This window comes from Engystomops pustulosus, chromosome 6, assembly GCF_040894005.1.
Source record: "Engystomops pustulosus chromosome 6, aEngPut4.maternal, whole genome shotgun sequence".
Taxonomy (NCBI): domain Eukaryota; kingdom Metazoa; phylum Chordata; class Amphibia; order Anura; family Leptodactylidae; genus Engystomops; species Engystomops pustulosus.
This window is the reverse complement of record NC_092416.1, coordinates 12,573,522-12,595,955: the sequence shown is the minus strand read 5'-3', so window position 1 is coordinate 12,595,955 and position 22,434 is coordinate 12,573,522. Positions and strand designations below refer to the sequence as shown.

At 39.0% G+C, this 22,434-nt stretch overlaps 3 protein-coding genes across 6 annotated transcripts in view; 2 read left to right on the top strand and 1 right to left on the bottom strand.

The window, feature by feature from the left end:
* Positions 1–839: 839 nt before the first annotated feature.
* Positions 840–9,092, bottom strand: LOC140065384 (hepcidin-2-like). The gene is made up of 3 exons (XM_072112983.1): positions 8,770–9,092; positions 1,238–1,300; positions 840–1,030 (listed from the first exon to the last, which is right to left on the bottom strand). The coding sequence occupies exons 1-3, from the start codon at positions 8,845–8,847 to the stop codon at positions 929–931; spliced, it is 243 nt and encodes an 80-aa protein (XP_071969084.1). The 5' UTR covers positions 8,848–9,092; the 3' UTR covers positions 840–928.
* Positions 9,093–11,763: 2,671 nt separating this feature from the next.
* Positions 11,764–14,303, top strand: HAMP (hepcidin antimicrobial peptide). Its single transcript, XM_072112982.1, has 3 exons — positions 11,764–11,909; positions 12,635–12,697; positions 14,073–14,303. The coding sequence occupies exons 1-3, from the start codon at positions 11,835–11,837 to the stop codon at positions 14,175–14,177; spliced, it is 243 nt and encodes an 80-aa protein (XP_071969083.1). The 5' UTR covers positions 11,764–11,834; the 3' UTR covers positions 14,178–14,303.
* A 2,018-nt stretch (positions 14,304–16,321) lies between these two features.
* Positions 16,322–22,434, top strand: part of LOC140134579 (NACHT, LRR and PYD domains-containing protein 12-like) — a 34,042-nt gene continuing 27,929 nt past the window's right edge. For 2 of the 4 annotated variants that reach the window (XM_072154990.1, XM_072154987.1), the window contains exons 1-2: positions 17,187–17,276; positions 17,784–18,108. In XM_072154990.1, coding sequence (XP_072011091.1) covers positions 17,784–18,108 — 325 coding nt within the window. In that variant the 5' untranslated portion in view covers positions 17,187–17,276. The other 2 variants (XM_072154988.1, XM_072154989.1) reach the window with 2 other exon arrangements.

Genomic DNA, 22,434 nt, shown 5'->3' with positions numbered 1-22,434 from the left:
CGCTGTGTATGTGCTGTGTATGCGCCGTGTAATCGCTGTGTATACGCTGTGTATGCGCCGCGTATACGCTGTGTATGCGCTGTGTATACGCTGTGTATGCGCTGTTTATTCGCTGTGTATGTGCTGCGTATTCGCTGTGTATGTGCCATGTAATCGCTGTGTAATCGCTGTGTATTCGCTGTGTATGCGCTGTGTATGCGCCGTGTATGCGCCGTGTATGCGCCGTGTATTCATTGTGTATTCGTTGCATATTCGCTGTGTATGCGCTGTGTATGCGCTGTTTATTCGCTGTGTATGTGCTGTGTATTTGCCGTGTAATCGCTGTGTAATCGCTGTGTATTCGCTGTGTATGCGCTGTGTAATCGCTGTGTATGCGCTGTGTATGCGCCGTGTATGCGCCGTGTATTCATTGTGTATTCGTTGCATATTCGCTGTGTATGCGCTGTGTATGCGCTGTTTATTCGCTGTGTATGTGCTGTGTATTCGCCGTGTAATCGCCGTGTAATCGCCGTGTATTCGCTGTGTATGCGCTGTGTATGCGCTGTTTATTCGCTGTGTATTCGCTGTGTATTCGCTGTGTATGCGCTGCGTATTCGCTGTGTATGCGCCGTGTATGCGCCGTGTAATCGCTGTGTAATCGCTGTGTAATCGCTGTGTATGCGCTGCGTATTCGCTGTGTATGCGCCGTGTATGCGCCGTGTAATCGCTGTGTAATCGCTGTGTATTCGCTGTGTATGCGCTGCATATTCGCTGTGTATTTGCTGTGTATTTGCAGACACTCTTCTTTGGAGACAATGTGATGTCTCATACAAATACCCAGCGCTCGCTGTGATGTACACAGAACATTTATTAGCAAATAAATACATTGTAAAAAAAAGAAATCATCATCAATTATAAACAGACTGAGTGGTGGTGGCCCTGGGGCACGCTAGGTGCGGCAGCAGTACCCGCACCCCTTGTATCTGCAGCATTTACAGCAGTAGATGCAGAGCGAGAGGCCCAGGTGTCGTCTGCTGCGGGCGAGAGGCTCCTGGGGGGGGAGAAGATAAAGGGGAAGTCATTAAAGGTAAAAGTTATCATGGATCATGGATGAATACAATCTGTACTGATCTACCGACACCTAATAAACATTTTATTATTTAAAGAATTTAATATATTTTTGATTTTATGTCATCATATTTCATAATAAACTAAGGACTAAAATTCTCTAGAAGCAGAACACGACAGCGCCCCCTACCTGTACATGTGATCCTTCCACATTATGGAGGTCGGGGTTTCCAATAGAGACCATGGAGTCAGCCTTCATGAAGAGAAACACAACAATCATCATCATCATCTTATTCTTCATGTATCACTGATATCTGTTCTGGATAGTGGTAGGTACCGTATGTGGGGGCTCCGAATATTGTAACACCAAAAATACAAATATAAGGACAATAGTGTAAAGTGTCCACTCATCCAGATAATTCGCACCATTGTCCGATACCTGACATCACTCATCACCATTCACTGCAGACAAAGGGTCAGAATAACCTCAGGACACAGGTGAACAAACAGGAACTGACACCCGGCCCTCAATATACAAAGAGAACTGAAAAAGCTAAAAGTAATAAAGGAAGGGAAATATATACAAATAACTACTATAATACTGCCCTCTATGTACAAGAATATAACTACTATAATAATGCCCTCTATGTACAAGAATATAACTACTATAATACTGCCCTCTATGTACAAGAATATAACTACTATAATACTGCCCCCTATGTACAAGAATATAACTACTATAATACTGCCCTCTATGTACAGGAATATAACTACTATAATACTGCCCCCATGTACAAGAATATATCTACTATAATACTGCCCCCTATGTACAAGAATATAACTACTATAATACTGCCCCCTATGTACAAGAATATAGCTACTATAATACTGCCCCCTATGTACAGGAATATAACTACTATAATACTGCCCCCTATGTACAAGAATATATCTACTATAATACTGCCCCCTATGTACAAGAATATAACTACTATAATACTGCCCCCTATGTACAAGAATATAGCTACTATAATACTGCCCCCTATGTACAGGAATATAACTACTATAATACTGCCCCCTATGTACAAGAATATAACTACTATAATACTGCCCCCTACGTACAAGAATATAACTACTATAATACTGCCCCCTATGTACAGGAATATAACTACTATAATACTGCCCCCTATGTACAAGAATATAACTACTATAATACTACCCCCTATGTACAAGAATATAACTACTATAATACTGCCCCTATGTACAAGAATATAACTACTATAATACTGCCCCTATGTACAAGAATATAACTACTATAATACTGCCCCTATGTACAGGAATATAACTACTATAATACTGCCCCCTATGTACAAGAATATAACTACTATAATACTGCCCCCTATGTACAAGAATATAACTACTATAATACTGCCCTCTATGTACAAGAATATAACTACTATAATACTGCCCCCATGTACAAGAATATATCTACTATAATACTGCCCCCTATGTACAAGAATATAACTACTATAATACTGCCCCCTATGTACAAGAATATAACTACTATAATACTGCCCCCTATGTACAAGAATATAACTACTATAATACTGCCCCCATGTACAAGAATATATCTACTATAATACTGCCCCCTATGTACAGGAATATAACTACTATAATACTGCCCCCTATGTACAAGAATATAACTACTATAATACTGCCCCCTATGTACAAGAATATAACTACTATAATACTGCCCCCTATGTACAAGAATATAACTACTATAATACTGCCCCCATGTACAAGAATATAACTTCTATAATACTGCCCCCTATGTACAAGAATATAACTACTATAATACTGCCCCCTATGTACAAGAATATAACTACTATAATACTGCCCCCTATGTACAGGAATATAACTACTATAATACTGCCCCCTATGTACAAGAATATAACTACTATAATACTGCCCCCTATGTACAGGAATATAACTACTATAATACTGCCCCCTATGTACAGGAATATAACTACTATAATACTGCCCTCTATGTACAAGAATATAACTACTATAATACTGCCCCCTATGTACAAGAATATAACTACTATAATACTGCCCCCTATGTACAAGAATATAACTACTATAATACTGCCCCCTATGTACAAGTATATAACTACTATAATATTGCCCCCTATGTACAAGTATATAACTACTATAATACTGCCCCCTATGTACAAGAATATAACTACTATAATATTGCCCCCTATGTACAAGTATATAACTACTATAATACTGCCCCTATGTACAGGAATATAACTACTATAATACTGCCCCTATGTACAAGAATATAACTACTATAATACTGCCCCCTATGTACAAGAATATAACTACTATAATACTGCTCCTATGTACAGGAATATAACTACTATAATACTGCCCCCTATGTACAGGAATATAACTACTATAATACTACTCCCTATGTACAGGAATATAACTACTATAATACTGCCCCCTATGTACAAGAATATAACTACTATAATACTGCCCCCTATGTACAAGAATATAACTACTATAATACTGCCCCCTATGTACAAGAATATAACTACTATAATATTGCCCCCTATGTACAAGTATATAACTACTATAATACTGCCCCTATGTACAAGAATATAACTACTATAATACTGCCCCCTATGTACAGGAATATAACTACTATAATACTGCCCCTATGTACAGGAATATAACTACTATAATACTGCCCCCTATGTACAGGAATATAACTACTATAATACTGCCCCCTATGTACAGGAATATAACTACTATAATACTGCCCCCTATGTACAGGAATATAACTACTATATTACTGCCCCCTATGTACAAGAATATAGCTACTATATTACTGCCCCCTATGTACAGGAATATAACTACTATAATACTGCCCCCTATGTACAAGAATATAACTACTATAATACTGCCCCCGATGTACAAGAATATAACTACTATAATACTGCCCCCTATGTACAAGAATATAACTACTATAATACTGCCCCCTATGTACAAGAATGTAACTACTATAATACTGCTCCCTATGTACAAGAATATAACTACTATAATACTGCCTCCTATGTACAAGAATATAACTACTATAATACTGCCACCTATGTACAAGAATATAACTACTATAATACTGCCCCCTATGTACAAGAATATAACTACTATAATACTGCCCCCTATGTACAAGATTATAACTACTATAATACTGCCCCCTATGTACAAGAATATAACTACTATAATACTGCCCCCTATGTGCAAGAATATAACTACTATAATACTGCCCCTATGTACAAGAATATAACTACTATAATACTGCCCCCTATGTACAAGAATATATCTACTATAATACTCCCCCTATGTACAAGAATATATCTACTATAATACTCCCCCTATGTACAGGAATATAACTACTATAATACTGCCCCCTATGTACAGGGATATAACTACTATAATACTGCCCCTATGTACAGGAATATAACTACTATAATACTGCCCCCTATGTACAAGAATATAACTACTATAATACTGCCCCCTATGTACAAGAATATAACTACTATAATACTGCCCCCTATGTACAAGAATATAACTTCTATAATACTGCCCCCTATGTACAGGAATATAACTACTATAATACTGCCTTCTATGTACAAGAATATAACCACTAGAATACTGCCCCCTATGTACAAGAATATAACTACTATAATACTGCCCCCTATGTACAGGAATATAACTACTATAATACTGCCCCCTATGTACAAGAATATAACTACTATAATACTGCCCCCTATGTACAAGAATATAACTACTATAATACTGCCCCCTATGTACAGGAATATAACTACTATAATACTGCCCCCTATGTACAAGAATATAACTACTATAATACTGCCCCCTATGTACAGGAATATAACTACTATAATACTGCTCCTATGTACAAGAATATAACTACTAGAATACTGCCCCCTATGTACAGGAATATAACTACTAGAATATTGCCCCCTATGTACAAGAATATAACTACTATAATACTGCCCCCTATGTACAGGAATATAACTACTATAATACTGCCCCCTATGTACAGGAATATAACCACTATAATACTGTCCCTATGTACATGAATATAACTACTATAATACTGTCCCTATGTACAAGAATATAACTACTATAATACTGCCCCCTATGTACAGGAATATAACTACTATAATACTGCTCCCTATGCACAAGAATATAACTACTATAATACTGCCCCCTATGTACAGGAATATAACTACTATAATACTGCCCCCTATGTACAAGAATATAACTACTATAATACTGCCCCCTATGTACAAGAATATAACTACTATAATACTGCCCCCTATGTACAGGAATATAACTACTATAATACTGCCCCCTATGTACAAGAATATAACTACTATAATACTGCCCCCTATGTACAGGAATATAACTACTATAATACTGCCCGCTATGTACAAGAATATAACTACTATAATACTGCCCCCTATGTACAAGAATATAACTACTATAATACTGCCCCCTATGTACAGGAATATAACTACTATAATACTGCCACCTATGTACAAGAATATAACTACTATAATACTGCCCCCTATGTACAAGATTATAACTACTATAATACTGCCCCCTATGTACAGGAATATAACTACTATAATACTGCCACCTATGTACAAGAATATAACTACTATAATACTGCCCCCTATGTACAAGATTATAACTACTATAATACTGCCCCCTATGTACAAGAATATAACTACTAAAATACTGCCCCCTATGTACAAGAATATAACTACTATAATACTGCCCCCTATGTACAAGAATATAACTACTATAATACTGCCCCTATGTACAAGAATATAACTACTATAATACTGCCCCCTATGTACAAGAATATATCTACTATAATACTCCCCCTATGTACAAGAATATAACTACTATAATACTGCCCCTATGTACAGGAATATAACTACTATAATACTGCCCCCTATGTACAGGGATATAACTACTATAATACTGCCCCTATGTACAGGATTATAACTACTATAATACTGCCCCCTATGTACAGGGATATAACTACTATAATACTGCCCCTATGTACAGGAATATAACTACTATAATACTGCCCCTATGTACAGGGATATAACTACTATAATACTGCCCCTATGTACAGGAATATAACTACTATAATACTGCCCCCTATGTACAAGAATATAACTACTATTAAACTGCCCCCTATGTACAAGAATATAACTACTATAATACTGCCCCCTATGTACAAGAATATAACTACTATAATACTGCCCCCTATGTACAAGAATATATCTACTATAATACTGCCCCCTATGTACAAGAATATAACTACTATAATACTGCCCCTATGTACAAGAATATAACTTCTATAATACTGCCCCCTATGTACAGGAATATAACTACTATAATACTGCCCCCTATGTACAGGAATATAACTACTATAATACTGTCCCTATGTACATGAATATAACTACTATAATACTGTCCCTATGTACAAGAATATAACTACTATAATACTGCCCCCTATGTACAGGAATATAACTACTATAATACTGCTCCCTATGCACAAGAATATAACTACTATAATACTGCCCCCTATGTACAGGAATATAACTACTATAATACTGCCCCCTATGTACAAGAATATAACTACTATAATACTGCCCCCTATGTACAAGAATATAACTACTATAATACTGCCCCCTATGTACAGGAATATAACTACTATAATACTGCCCCCTATGTACAGGGATATAACTACTATAATACTGCCCCTATGTACAGGAATATAACTACTATAATACTGCCCCCTATGTACAAGAATATAACTACTATAATACTGCCCCATATGTACAAGAATATAACTACTATAATACTGCCCCTTATGTACAAGAATATAACTTCTATAATACTGCCCCCTATGTACAGGAATATAACTACTATAATACTGCCTCCTATGTAAGAGAATATAACTACTAGAATACTGCCCCCTATGTACAAGAATATAACTACTATAATACTGCCCCCTATGTACAGGAATATAACTACTATAATAATGCCCCCTATGTACAGGAATATAACTACTATAATACTGCCCCCTATGTACATGAATATAACTACTATAATACTGCCCCCTATGTACAAGAATATAACTTCTATAATACTGCCCCCTATGTACAGGAATATAACTACTATAATACTGCCCCCTATGTACAAGAATATAACTACTATAATACTGCCCCCTATGTACAAGAATATAACTACTATAATACTGCCCCCTATGTACAGGAATATAACTACTATAATACTGCCCCCTATGTACAGGAATATAACTACTATAATACTGCCCCTATGTACAAGAATATAACTACTAGAATACTGCCCCCTATGTACAGGAATATAACTACTAGAATACTGCCCCCTATGTACAAGAATATAACTACTATAATACTGCCCCCTATGTACAGGAATATAACTACTATAATACTGCCCCCTATGTACAGGAATATAACTACTATAATACTGTCCCTATGTACATGAATATAACTACTATAATACTGTCCCTATGTACAAGAATATAACTACTATAATACTGCCCCCTATGTACAGGAATATAACTACTATAATACTGCTCCCTATGCACAAGAATATAACTACTATAATACTGCCCCCTATGTACAGGAATATAACTACTATAATACTGCCCCCTATGTACAAGAATATAACTACTATAATACTGCCCCCTATGTACAAGAATATAACTACTATAATACTGCCCCCTATGTACAGGAATATAACTACTATAATACTGCCCCCTATGTACAAGAATATAACTACTATAATACTGCCCCCTATGTACAGGAATATAACTACTATAATACTGCCCCCTATGTACAAGAATATAACTACTATAATACTGCCCCCTATGTACAAGAATATAACTACTATAATACTGCCCCCTATGTACAGGAATATAACTACTATAATACTGCCACTTTTGTACAAGAATATAACTACTATAATACTGCCCCCTATGTACAAGAATATAACTACTATAATACTGCCCCCTATGTACAAGAATATAACTACTATAATACTGCTCCCTATGTACAAGAATATAACTACTATAATACTGCCCCCTATGTACAGGAATATAACTACTATAATACTGCCCCCTATGTACAAGAATATAACTACTATAATACTGCCCCCTATGTACAGGAATATAACTACTATAATACTGCCCCTATGTACAAGAATATAACTACTATAATACTGCCCCCTATGTACAAGAATATAACTACTATAATACTGCCCCCTATGTACAGGAATATAACTACTATAATACTGCCCCCTATGTACAAGAATATAACTACTATAATACTGCCCCCTATGTACAGGAATATAACTACTATAATACTGCCCCCTATGTACAAGAATATAACTACTATAATACTGCCCCCTATGTACAGGAATATAACTACTATAATACTGCCCCTATGTACAAGAATATAACTACTATAATACTGCCCCCTATGTACAGGAATATAACTACTATAATACTGCCCCCTATGTACAGGAATATAACTACTATAATACTGCCCCCTGTGATGATTTGTGACATACCGCAGCTATAGAGACACTGTGACTCCGGTGACAGGTTATGGAGAGGATGAGGATGATGCAGATTGTGGAGGATTTCATTGTCTGTGACTGTGTGAGATGTTCTCTCCTTTGTGTGGTCTCTCAGAGTAGGGTCTGGTCTTCCTGTACGGGTACAGTTGTATTTAAGGCCAGTTCCCCCTCAGCAGAATTGACCCCCCTGTTCCCCTTATGACCCAGTTTTCGGTAATTTGTGTTTTTCTTGCTTGTTCTATATTTACTGAGTGAAGATATTTTTACCCGTAGTTGTGGAATACTGTAGTGTGACAGTAACTTATGTGTCAAAATTGTAAACTCTCTGGGCTGAGGTCACATTTTTATGGGTCGTCCTTGATGAGGAGACTGTGATTCTGGGTGTCTCATGATAAGACCTGCGCCAGGACATAAACACAACACACAGACTACTACGAGAGGTGGAGCGCGGGTACAGGCACACACTGTGCAGATCATCCACACACCCCTCACTGCAACCCAAACTTATCACATATCAATACACGTCAGAGAAATAGAAAAAAAATCTGCTATAATACTGCCCTTTATGTACAGGAATATAATTACTATAATACTGCCCCCTATGTACAGGAATATAACTACTATAATACTGCCCCCTATGTACAGGAATATAACTACTATAATACTGCCCCCTATGTACAGGAAAATAATTACTATAATACTGCCCCCTATGTACAGGAATATAACTACTATAATACTGCCCCCTATGTACAAGAATATAACTACTATAATACTGCCCCCTATGTACAAGAATATAACTACTATAATACTGCCCCCTATGTACAAGAATATAACTACTATAATACTGCCCCCTATGTACAAGAATATAACTACTATAATACTGCCCCCTATGTACAAGAATATAACTACTATAATACTGCCCCCTATGTACAAGAATATAACTACTATAATACTGCCCCCTATGTACAAGAATATAGCTACTATAATACTGCCCCCTATGTACAGGAATATAATTACTATAATACTGCCCCCTATGTACAGGAATATAACTACTATAATACTGCCCCCAATGAACAAGAATATAACTACTATAATACTGCCCCCTATGTACAAGAATATAACTACTATAATACTGCCCCCTATGTACAAGAATATAACTACTATAATACTGCCCCCTATGTACAAGAATATAACTACTATAATACTGCCCCCTATGTACAAGAATATAACTACTATAATACTGCCCCCTATGTACAGGAATATAACTACTATAATACTGCCCCCTATGTACAAGAATATAACTACTATAATACTGCCCCTTATGTACAAGAATATAACTGCTATAATACTGCCCCCTATGTACAGGAATATAACTACTATAATACTGCCCCCTATGTACAAGAATATAACTACTATAATACTGCCCCCTATGTACAAGAATATAACTACTATAATACTGCCCCCTATGTACAAGAATATAACTACTATAATACTGCCCCCTATGTACAAGAATATAACTACTATAATACTGCCCCCTATGTACAAGAATATAACTACTATAATACTGCCCCCTATGTACAGGAATATAACTACTATAATACTGCCCCCTATGTACAAGAATATAACTACTATAATACTGCCCCTTATGTACAAGAATATAACTGCTATAATACTGCCCCCTATGTACAGGAATATAACTACTATAATACTGCCCCCTATGTACAAGAATATAACTACTATAATACTGCCCCCTATGTACAAGAATATAACTACTATAATACTGCCCCTATGTACAGGAATATAACTACTATAATAATGCTCCCTATGTACAAGAATATAACTACTATAATACTGCCCCCTATGTACAAGAATATAACTACTATAATACTGCCCCCTATGTACAAGAATATAACTACTATAATACTTCCCCCTATGTACAAGAATATATCTACTATATTACTGCCCCCTATGTACAAGAATATAACTACTATAATACTGCCCCCTATGTACAAGAATATAACTACTATAATACTGCCCCCTATGTACAGGAATATAACTGCTATAATACTGCCCCTATGTACAGGAATATAACTACTATAATACTTCCCCCTATGTACAAGAATATATCTACTATATTACTGCCCCCTATTTACAGGAATATAACTACTATAATACTGCCCCTATGTACAGGAATATAACTACTATAATACTTCCCCCTATGTACAAGAATATATCTACTATATTACTGCCCCCTATGTACAGGAATATAACTACTGTAATACTGCCCCCTATGTACAAGTATATAACTACTATAATACTGCCCCCCTATGTACAAGAATATAACTACTATAATACTGCCCCCTATGTACAGGAATATAACTACTATAATACTGCCCCCTATGTACAAGAATATAACTACTATAATACTGCCCCCTATGTACAAGAATATAACTACTATAATACTGCCCCCTATGTACAGGAATATAACTACTATAATACTGCCCCCTATGTACATGAATATAACTACTATAATACTGCCCCCTATGTACAGGAATATAACTACTATAATACTGCCCCTATGTACAAGAATATAACTACTATAATACTGCCCCCTATGTACAGGAATATAACTACTATAATACTGCCCCTATGTACAAGAATATAACTACTATAATACTGCCCCCTATGTACAGGGATATAACTACTATAATACTGCCCCCTATGTACAGGATATAACTACTGTTGCAGGATTATATAATTGTGTTGTGATCTTCTTTGCTCGTTCCCTTGGATTTCTGATTTCCTGGAATTTCCCCATTTTTCAGCTCCATTAACTGTAAGAAATGTTAAAACTCCCCAAAACAGGAGAGAATTTGGAAATCTACTTTTCCAGTAAAGAAATAAACAAACAGAAGGCGCCAGGGATTATCAGAGATGTGACCCCTGCTGTGACCTCTGGGCTGGACACTGCCCTTAAATAGCGTCCTGTCCCCTGGTGGAGCCATTGAAGACTGAGCTCACCTGCTGGACACACAGACCTTCACCTCCTGAAGACCATGAAGACCCTCACCCTCTGCCTCCTCCTCATCTCCATCCTCCTCCACCAGGGGCTCAGCGCCTCCATCACTGGGGTTAGTTCTCTATAAAACCTAATTTAAAGGGCATCTCCATTCTGGGTACTTTCCACTTTAGTGGGGCAGTGGAACCTTAATGGACTTTAAGGGACAGTTCATTGTTGTATTTCTTTGCTCACACAATTAGAGAGTGACTTTAGTGACAAGTTACTAATATACCTTGATAACCTATAATGCTCAGTAAAGCCACAGTAAGGAGATAAGAGAAGTCACATGACCATGCGTATCGGTACTTAACTAGTTTTCTTACGAGCTTCAGGACATAAACTAAACATTATAGATGATGGAAGAATATTGGAGAAGTGTTATTTAAATCTTCCTGTATAAGTTACAACAATGAAAACCCAAAGTGATCATTTCCTTTAAGTGGAGCCGTCCCTTTAAGAGTTCTCTTATAGCTACACTTACTAATGAGATCATTTATATAGTAAATAAGTAGACAGTTTCTCAAGGCAGTCGGCAGTCTCTACATTTTTAGGCACAATTGAGATGAAAGTGGAACTCCCCTTTAAGTGTAATAGATATATAGTTATATGTCATATTTTACTTGTATTATGATGTAGCAGAGCTGACCCTGACACGGTGATGCAGTGCGTCTATTCTGATCATGGGTTGTGATATGAAGCTGCAGATGATACAGTGTAACGTCTCGCACTCAACTCTGCTACATCCACAAGATTCTACATTCCTCTAATTCCTCCCGTGTATCTCTCACACTACAGAACGAGATGGAGAAATCTGCGGAACGTCTCCCCCTGCAGCAAACAGAGAATCCCAGAGTACAGGTAAGTGTCTCCCAGCAACGAGGTGTATACTAATAGCATCATATTATACTGTATGGGTGTGGGGTAGAGAGAGAGATAGATAGATAGATAGATAGATAGATAGATAGATAGATAGATAGATAGATAGATAGATAGATAGATAGATAGATAGATGATAGATAGATAGGAGATAGAGAGATAGATAGGAGATAGATAGATAGATAGATAGATAGATAGATAGGAGATAGATAGAGAGATAGATAGATAGATAGATAGATAGATAGATAGATAGGAGATAGATAGATAGATAGATAGATAGATAGATAGATAGATAGGAGATAGATAGATAGATAGATAGATAGATAGATAGATAGAAGATAGATAGATAGATAGATAGATAGGAGATAGATAGATAGATAGATAGGAGATAGAGAGATAGATAGATAGATAGATAGATAGATAGATAGATAGATAGATAGATAGATGATAGATAGATAGATAGATAGATAGATAGATAGATAGATAGATAGGAGATAGATAGGAGATAGATAGATAGATAGATAGATAGATAGATAGATAGATGATAGATAGATATGAGATAGATAGGAGATAGATAGATAGATATGAGAAAGATAGATAGGAGATAGATAGATAGGAGATAGATAGATAGGAGATAGATAGATAGGAGATAGATAGATAGATAGATATGACATAGATATGAGATATATAGATAGATGTGAGATAGATAGATAGATAGATAGATAGATAGATAGATAGATAGATAGATAGATAGATAGATAGGAGATAGATAGATAGATAGATAGATAGGAGATAGAGAGATAGATAGATAGATAGATAGATAGATAGATAGATGATAGATAGATAGATAGATAGATAGATAGATAGATAGATAGATAGGAGATAGATAGGAGATAGATAGATAGATAGATAGATAGATAGATAGATGATAGATAGATATGAGATAGATAGGAGATAGATAGATAGATATGAGAAAGATAGATAGGAGATAGATAGATAGGAGATAGATAGATAGGAGATAGATAGATAGATATGACATAGATATGAGATAGATAGATAGATAGATAGATAGATAGATATGACATAGATATGAGATATATAGATAGATATGAGATAGATAGATAGATAGATAGATAGATAGATAGATAGATAGATAGATAGATAGATAGGAGATAGATAGATCGATATGAGATAGATAGATAGATAGATAGATAGATAGATATGAGAAAGATAGATAGATAGATAGATATGACAGAGATAGGAGATAGATAGATAGATATGACATAGATATGAGATAGATAGATAGATAGACAGAATATTCTTTCCCTCCCGCTCATCTCTTCTCTCCCTCCTCCAGGATTATCTCCTCCGCATGAAGCGTCACTCCGTCCTCTCTATCTGTGTCTTCTGCTGTAACTGCTGTAGGGGTAGTAAGGATTGTGTGTACTGCTGCAAGACATGAGCAGAGCGCCCCCCGGAGGACCTAGCAGAGAACAGCACAATGACATCTCTGCTACATCTGTTACCCATGTGGAGATCATGGCTGTGTGTGGGGGTCATCCCCTCCCCCCCGGTGTCCCCCTTTATGTATATACCGTATCTGTATATAGTATTTTATAGATAATAAAGGTGATGTTTCTTATACATTTGCTTCTAGTCTCTCATTATTATAATCTCCAGAGAGTGATGACCCCTGCACTGACCTCACATCGCCCCATCTCTAGTATTATATTCATGAACCAGGGAGCTCTGGATGAGCTGCAGTAATACATGATATGGGTAGTTGCTTCAATGTCTGTTACTAATCACTGTTGTTGTGTCCTACGCCCCCCAGTCCTGATATTCTGGGCTTTGTAGTCCTACATGAAGCTGCTGCCACCTGCTATGACTCTCTGTTATTACTACGGCCAGGCCATGTTGGGAGTTGTAGTCCTATGTGGTCCTCCGCCAACACCACACCAAGGCTCCAAGTAACTTTTCAATAGAGGGTCATTCCCCCAGTGTGCACAGAGCCATAGCCGGGCCCCTATATACTGTCACCCAGGGGCCCCACCCTTATATCTCCCCCTAGTGTCATCACTTTGCAACTGCAACAATGAATTTTCCGAAAAATACACCACGTGGTATTAATCACTTCGTGTCAGTCACAATTTTTCGTTTTTATTTGTGTGTGTTTTCTTACTGGCTCTTTTTTTTTTTTTTTTTTTTAACCAACAAACAAGATGATTGCAGCTTTTTAAGTGGAAAAAAACTGAAATTTCTACTTTTAAGCAATTAATCTTAAGCTTTTAATTTTAAGCTTAAAATCTAATAAAATAGTAAAAAAAAAAATATGAAACTCGTCTTCCTAATACAGGCGGTCCCCTACTTAAGAACACTCGACTTACATACGACCCATAGTTACAAACGGGCCTCTGGATATTGGTAATTTACTGTACTTTAGCCCCAGGCTACAATAATCAGCTGTAACAGTTATTAAATGTGTCTGTAATGAAGCTTTAGTGTTAATATTGATTCTTATGACAACCCAACATTTTTAAAATCCAATTGTCACACAGACCAAAAAAGTTCTGGCTGGGATTACAATGATAAAATATACAGTTCCGACTTACATACAAACTCAACTTAAGAACAAACCTACAGTCCCTATCTTGTATGTAACCCGGGGACTGCCTGTATGTGATATATCTGCGAGGGGCACTGATCTAACAATCTGTGTAAATTTCAATTTGTCCACTAGGGGCAGCGCTGACAACTACAGGGGAATGAGGAATGTGGGCGCTGATCTGCAGGTTATGTACAGCTCTGGCCCCTGAGGGCCCCATCCATTAACACCTGTGTGTTGTAAAAGGCAGAACCCTGTGGCAACTAAAGGTCATTTATCTGTGACCTCTCCTTCCAGGTGCAGAGACCTGAGAGGAAGGAGGGAAGGAGTGACCCTGCAAATAAATTCCTATTGTGCCCCCTTATATACACATCACAGTGCCCCTCATATACACTACCATCACAGTGCCCCTCATATACACTACCATCACAGTGCCCCCTTATATACACATCACAGTGCCCCTCATATACACTACCATCACAGTGCCCCCTCATATACAGAACCATCACAGCACGTCCACATACATAGACACTACCATTACAGTGCCCCTCATATACACCACCACCACAGTGCTCCCAAATATACAGGTTCATCAAAGTGCCCACCTTCACATATACAGTAACATCACAGTCCTCTCCCTCATACAAAGGGTTTAAATAGGAAGGTGGTCCACCCTGAAGTTTTGGACCCCTGGTGCTCTGACAGCTATAGGGGTAGTTACACATGGAGCAGAGTGCCCCAAGCGGTCCTGGGGTCATGGGTTCAAGTCCCATCAAGATCAACATCTGCAAAGAGTTTGTATGTTTCCTCGCACACTCCAAAAACATACTGGTGGATTAGATTGTGAGCCCCATGGGGACAGGGACTGATTTGGCTGTGTAATCTGTGAGCGCTCACTCTGCTATAAAATAACCCTTTATATGCCTAGGATTGAGCCGGGTACAGTCGTGCTGGGTGCGGCCCTTATCTCCAGGGGGTTAATGATTAATGTGCAGGTAAAGGCTTTATTATTATTATGTTTTATTATATGGAGTGGAGTCGGAGCTCCGCCATAGTGAGGAGACCTCTGATGCCTGGGCACGGTGAGTAAACACTCTGAGATCTATGGCCTCACCATTACCAGTATCTAAATAATTCCGGAATATTACTAAAACTGGCACATTGTAACAATCCCTCAGCTGTCTAAGCAGGCCTAGATTAGGATGGGCTTTTTCCCTCTGCGCTGATACACTGTAACAGATGCTGCGCTGACTGAACAGGACTAGATTAGGAGAGACTTTTGCATTGTCCAAAAACACATTGGAAAGATTCCTGAGGTTTACATCCCCTCCACTGGCACATTGTAACAGTGTCTCAGCTGAGTGAGCAGGACTAGACAGGGATATGTTTACACCCCCTGTCCTGGCACACTGTGACAACACTGTGTGAGCAGTGACTGGATTAAGATGGTAACCCTCTGCAATGGTACAGTGTAACGATTCCTCAGCTGTGTGCGCAGGACTGGACTACAATAGATTTACACTTTCTATGCTGGCACATTGTAACTATTCCTCAGCTGTGTATGCGCAGGGATAGACTGCAATAGATTTACACTTTCTATGCTGGCACATTGTAACGATTCCGCAGCTGTGTTTATTATAAAAAAAATGGAGTAGCTGTTTCCTTTAGAAAAAGAAATTCAGTTGAAATTTTGAAAATGGAGGTTAAACTGATTGGTTTCTCTGAGGCATCCTTCATCCATTAGGCCTTGTCTCTATCGTCCCCTAGCAACCAATCACAGCACAGCTTTCATTATATCAGAGCAGTTTATTAAAACAAAGCCGTGCAGTGATTGGTTTCTCTGCTTCTCTGTGACTAGGTTAGTGCTTTCGTCAATCAACTTTATTAACACAATCTCCAAGAACATACAACCACCTTTCTTAAAACCCAAAATATGAATGCAGTAAAATTTATCTGGTACCGTTTGCTTGTCAGTGATGCATATTCCAATTTGGGGGTGCACATTGTTGTATTTGTACCCCCGGATTTGCAAGTCAATACCCAAATTCAATCAATGTGATGGAAATATCTGGCTCCCATAGAAGTATGGAAGCTTAAGGTTGTCCACTTAAAGAAACTAAAATCCTATCCTCCAGAACAAAAAGTGTCAGATCACTGGGGTTATAGGGAATAAGATTCCTTGGTAGGACAACCCCTTTTAAAGGGAAATTCCTGTAACACAGACCCATAGCATATGATTTTACCATAATATAGGGCCCCGACCACTGTCCAGCCTGATATACCATCAGGAAATAATTGGAGGGGAGTATATTGGGTATCCACAGTGCCATACTAGCGCCGCTGGTTGTGTCTGGTAATGCAGCTCCATCTAAATGAATGTTACTGAGCTGCACTGCCGCACTTGACCTCTGTCCAGGAATGGCGCTGTTTCTGGCACGTAGCTGATGTTTTTATTCTCTTTAGATGTCAGAGAAGACGGAGTGTCTCTCTAAGGTCCAGTCTTGTAGATCATCCTTGGTGACGTGGTTAGAGAAGAACCCCGTGGTGCTGCTGCGGTGGCTCCATGATGATGGGGCCATATCCCAGCAGGTTTATTTCACCCTTCTGGATAGCAGACCTGAGAAAAACCAGGTCATCTCCCTGCTGGAGGTCATGCTGAAGAACGAGAACAGCTGCAGGACCTTCATCCATGTTCTCCAGCAGATCCAAGAGAATTACTGCCCGGAGCTCCGTGAATGGCTACGAAACACATTTCCTATTTATTTCAAGCAGCCGACTGATGTCATTGGTGAGTTTATACCAACAAGACGCCTTCAACCTCTACTTCATGTCTAAGGAGGCCTATATACATGGGAACCATCATAAGCTTAAAGGGAACCTGTCAGCAGGTGGGACAATACAAACTGCAGCCAGATTTTGGTATTGTGCCTGGAGAGATGTGTAATTGGACCTTTGTTAGATGTTGCTATTAGCATTAGGGCTGTTAAATATGGATTTATATCCCAGGATTGAAGCTTCTCCAAGCGCGCTGGGGAGTGTTCTCACACTGCTGTGCTCTGTGCATTGAACTGCTCAGGAGCCAATCCTCTCTGCTCTCAATGACATTTGCAGTATTCAAGCAGAATCCTGATACAGCTGTAACTCAGAGCAGGCCAGGATCGCGACTAAACACTGAAATCCAGAAATTTTCACATTGGACCTCATAAAAACAGCATAAAAGGCAATCAAAAAGTAACTTTTACCCTGACCTAATACAAAGAAAAAGTACAGCAAAAAATAAGCTCTAAAAAAAAATTTAAAATATTAGGCCCAGTAATACATAGTGATGCAAAAACAAGCACATTTCTTACAAAATGAGTTCAATATTCTGCAAAACAAGTTAAATATGAAAAGCTATATAAACGGGGAATCGCCGTAATCGTGATGACCCATAGAATAAATATAACAGTGAACATCTGGGGAAAAAAAATGCTAAAAAGCATAAACAAGAATTAATGATTTATTTAACCACCGCCAAGAAAGAGTTAATAAAATCTGATTATAAGCTATTGATGTACCTGAAAAGTGGATCTCATCCACAAAAAAATAATCTCCCATATGTCCATATAGCCTGTACAATCTGACAGTGCAGATCTCCTGTGAATGGCTCCTCCTTCCGTTCTATGCCCGGCCGTGCGCCCGTACAGCAGTCACCACCACATATGGGGCGTCCTCATACTCGGGAGAAATTGGGGATCAAACTTTGTGGAGTTTTTTCGTCATTTAATACTTTGTGATGGTTTATTTTTTGGACAAAATTAATGTATTGTCTAAAAATATATTACAGCTTGTAAATTACACCTCCATTTTGTTTTAACCCCTGTGAAATATCTAAACGGTTAAAATACTTCTTAGGGTGATGCCACACATGGCGTTTTTGGTCAGTTTTTAGTCCGTTTTTTCCCAATGATCTTAATAGATAAACAGGTTGTAAGCAGCCAAACGCATTGTAAACGTCCAAAAACGGACTGAAAACGGATGTGTGGCATCACCCTCAAAGTTGATTTTTCACACATTGAGAGATGTAGTTTATAAACATCTGCGTTTTTTGACCAGTTTGAATTAAGATTATTGGTCAAGCCTGTCAAAAACGGATGTGCATGCGCAGAACAGCGGGCCCGCGCCTGTGCAGCTGCGGCTTCGGAGCAGTGATCGCACAGGCGCAGGCCTGCTGTTCTGTGCATACGCAGACGGCAGGTTCGTCGGACGAGGGCGTGCAGCTACAAGGAGCTGCACGCCGAAGATTTTGGGTAGGAGGAGTAAAGAGGCTACCGGGGCGTGGAGTAGCTGCGCCATGTAGCCTCAGCTGCGGCTACTCCACGCCCCAGTAGCCGCATAACAAAATTTACATATAAGGCTAATAAAAGTTATCAAAAAAGTGCAGGGACATGAGGATTAGCCCTTAAAAGGGCAATCCTCACTTCCCATTTATCCACCTACCACCCGATCTAAATTTATAGGTAGATTTGTGGTGGTAGGTGCCCTTTAAAGCCTTACAAAGGTATAACCTCATATAGCGACACAGGGCAGATTTTTTTAAAAATCAGGCCTGGTCCTAAGGGTGAAGACACACATGGCGTTTTTGGGCCGTTTTTGGGCCGTTTTTACTAAGTGCGTTTTCAGATCGTTAAAAACGCATGCGTTAAAAAACGCATCCGGTTTTTAAAAACGCATGCGTTTTTTGAAAACGCATGCGTTTTTGTCCGTTTTTCATTGCGCAATTTCGGAAAACCGGACAAAAACGCGTGCGTTTTCAAAAAACGCATGCGTTTTTAAAAAACGGATGCGTTTTTTAACGCATGCGTTTTTAACGATCTGAAAACGCACTTAGTAAAAACGGCCCAAAAACGGCCCAAAAACGCCATGTGTGTCTTCACCCTAAGGCTCTAAAATGGCTCAGACCAAAAGGGGTTTACATTGCTTTGAAAACATAACACCTGAAGAGGGACTTATCAAACATGTTCGTTTTTCAGTTTTGCGCCTGATTTGTCATTAGTGTTCAGATTTTTGACGTACGAAAATGTCAAAATTTTGGCGGAAATACTTTTGAAATAGAATCTGATGATTTTATGCTTGACTCAGGATATTCAGAAAGATTTGGCAGAACTGCTGCTGAATCTCTTGTATGATGGTTTGTGGTTTGTAGTGTTGTTATTTTATGTAGTTGGCAGAATTATGGATGTGTTTCTTTTCATTTTCTTTGCCCTTGCACTCTGGAGACTGCTTTGTGAAATTTTGCAGTAGCTTGAGACATTTCTGCGACATTTGACAAAAAAATCTCAAATAAAAAAAATTTGATCCGATACAAAAAAAAACCCCACTTTGATAAATATGGGTAGGAAAAAAACCCACATAAACAGGTACAAATAAGCACCAGACAAAAGAAAACTATGATAAATGCCCTCGCTGGATTTTTCAGGTTTTTTTCTGTGGGCCCATAGACTTCTATTGCCTTTTGTGATCCGTGAAAAAAAATAGGACACGTCTCATAATTTTTTCCAACGGATCAGTGAAAAAATAAACCAATGTGAAAACACTCATTGAAAAAAATGGGTTATATTTATCAAAACTAGTGCAGTCTGTAATATATGCAGTGTCCTGTGTAGTGTGCAGGGGGCGCCAGACTCTTGAAATATGGCACACGGCCTTCATGAATCTGGCGCCACCTGCACTGCTCTGACACACCAAATTTTTTTGGTGCACCTTTTACATGGCGAGTGTGACGCAATGATAATTGTAAATGTGGTGCACGGCCCGACTCTTGGTCCCAATTTTGTGGCTCATTGGACACACGATGAAGCACATTTACTTACCCAGTCCTGCACGATCCCTGATTCCGGAACGTCTGCCGCAATGCACATCTGCCGCAATTCAAGAAGATCGTGTGCCCGATATCCTGCATTTGTCGCTTCCCCACTCAGGTCCCTGGAGTTCACCTTCTTCTTCCTGGTGCATGTAAGTGCATTGTCCGTGTATAATGCGATGTGCGGGGAGTCACTAAGATCCTGCGTCCGATATCCTGCATTTGTCGCTTCCCCACTCAGGTCCCTGGACTTCACCTTCTTCTACCCAGTGCATGTAAGTGCATTGTCCGTGTATACTGCTCTGTGCCGAGATTTACTAAGATCCTGCACCCGATATCCTGCATATGTCTCTTCCCCGCTCAGGTCCCCGGAGTTCACCTTCTTCTTCCTGGTGCATGTAAGTGCATTGTCCGTGTATAATGCGCTGTGCGGGGAGTCACTAAGATCCTGCGCCCGATATCCTGCATGTGTCGCTTCCCCGCTCATGTCCCGGGAGTTCACCTTCTTCTTCCTGGTGCATGTAAGTGCATTGTCCGTGTATAATGCGCTGTGCGGGGAGTCACTAAGATCCTGCGCCCGATATCCTGCATGTGTCTCTTCCCCGCTCAGGTCCCCGGAGTTCACCTTCTTCTTCCTGGTGCATGTAAGTGCATTGTCCGTGTATAATGTGCTGTGCGGGGAGTCACTAAGATCGTGTGCCCGATATCCTGCATGTGTTGCTTCCCCGCTCAGGTCCCCAGAGTTCACCTTCTTCTTCCTGGTGCATGTAAGTGCATTGTCCGTGTATACTGCTCTGTGCCGAGATTTACTAAGATCCTGCACCCGATATCCTGCATATGTCTCTTCCCCGCTCAGGTCCCCGGAGTTCACCTTCTTCTTCCTGGTGCATGTAAGTGCATTGTCCGTGTATAATGCGCTGTGCGGGGAGTCACTAAGATCCTGCGCCCGATATCCTGCATGTGTCGCTTCCCCGCTCATGTCCCGGGAGTTCACCTTCTTCTTCCTGGTGCATGTAAGTGCATTGTCCGTGTATAATGCGCTGTGCGGGGAGTCACTAAGATCCTGCGCCCGATATCCTGCATGTGTCTCTTCCCCGCTCAGGTCCCCGGAGTTCACCTTCTTCTTCCTGGTGCATGTAAGTGCATTGTCCGTGTATAATGTGCTGTGCGGGGAGTCACTAAGATCGTGTGCCCGATATCCTGCATGTGTTGCTTCCCCGCTCAGGTCCCCAGAGTTCACCTTCTTCTTCCTGGTGCATGTAAGTGCATTGT

What these genes read in the sequence shown, in the direction of transcription:
- LOC140065384 (XM_072112983.1), bottom strand. Translation starts at nt 8,847, where the DNA reads ATGAAATCCTCCACAATCTGCATCATCCTCATCCTCTCCATAACCTGT. An exon ending in ACAGTGTCTCTATAGCTGCG is followed by an intron (nt 1,301 to 8,769) that starts GTATGTCACAAA and finishes CTCTTCATGAAG; the next exon opens with GCTGACTCCATGGTCTCTAT. An exon ending in TGGAAGGATCACATGTACAG is followed by an intron (nt 1,031 to 1,237) that starts GTAGGGGGCGCT and finishes CTCCCCCCCCAG; the next exon opens with GAGCCTCTCGCCCGCAGCAG.
- HAMP (XM_072112982.1), top strand. Translation starts at nt 11,835, where the DNA reads ATGAAGACCCTCACCCTCTGCCTCCTCCTCATCTCCATCCTCCTCCAC. An exon ending in TCAGCGCCTCCATCACTGGG is followed by an intron (nt 11,910 to 12,634) that starts GTTAGTTCTCTA and finishes CTCACACTACAG; the next exon opens with AACGAGATGGAGAAATCTGC. An exon ending in CAGAGAATCCCAGAGTACAG is followed by an intron (nt 12,698 to 14,072) that starts GTAAGTGTCTCC and finishes TCCCTCCTCCAG; the next exon opens with GATTATCTCCTCCGCATGAA.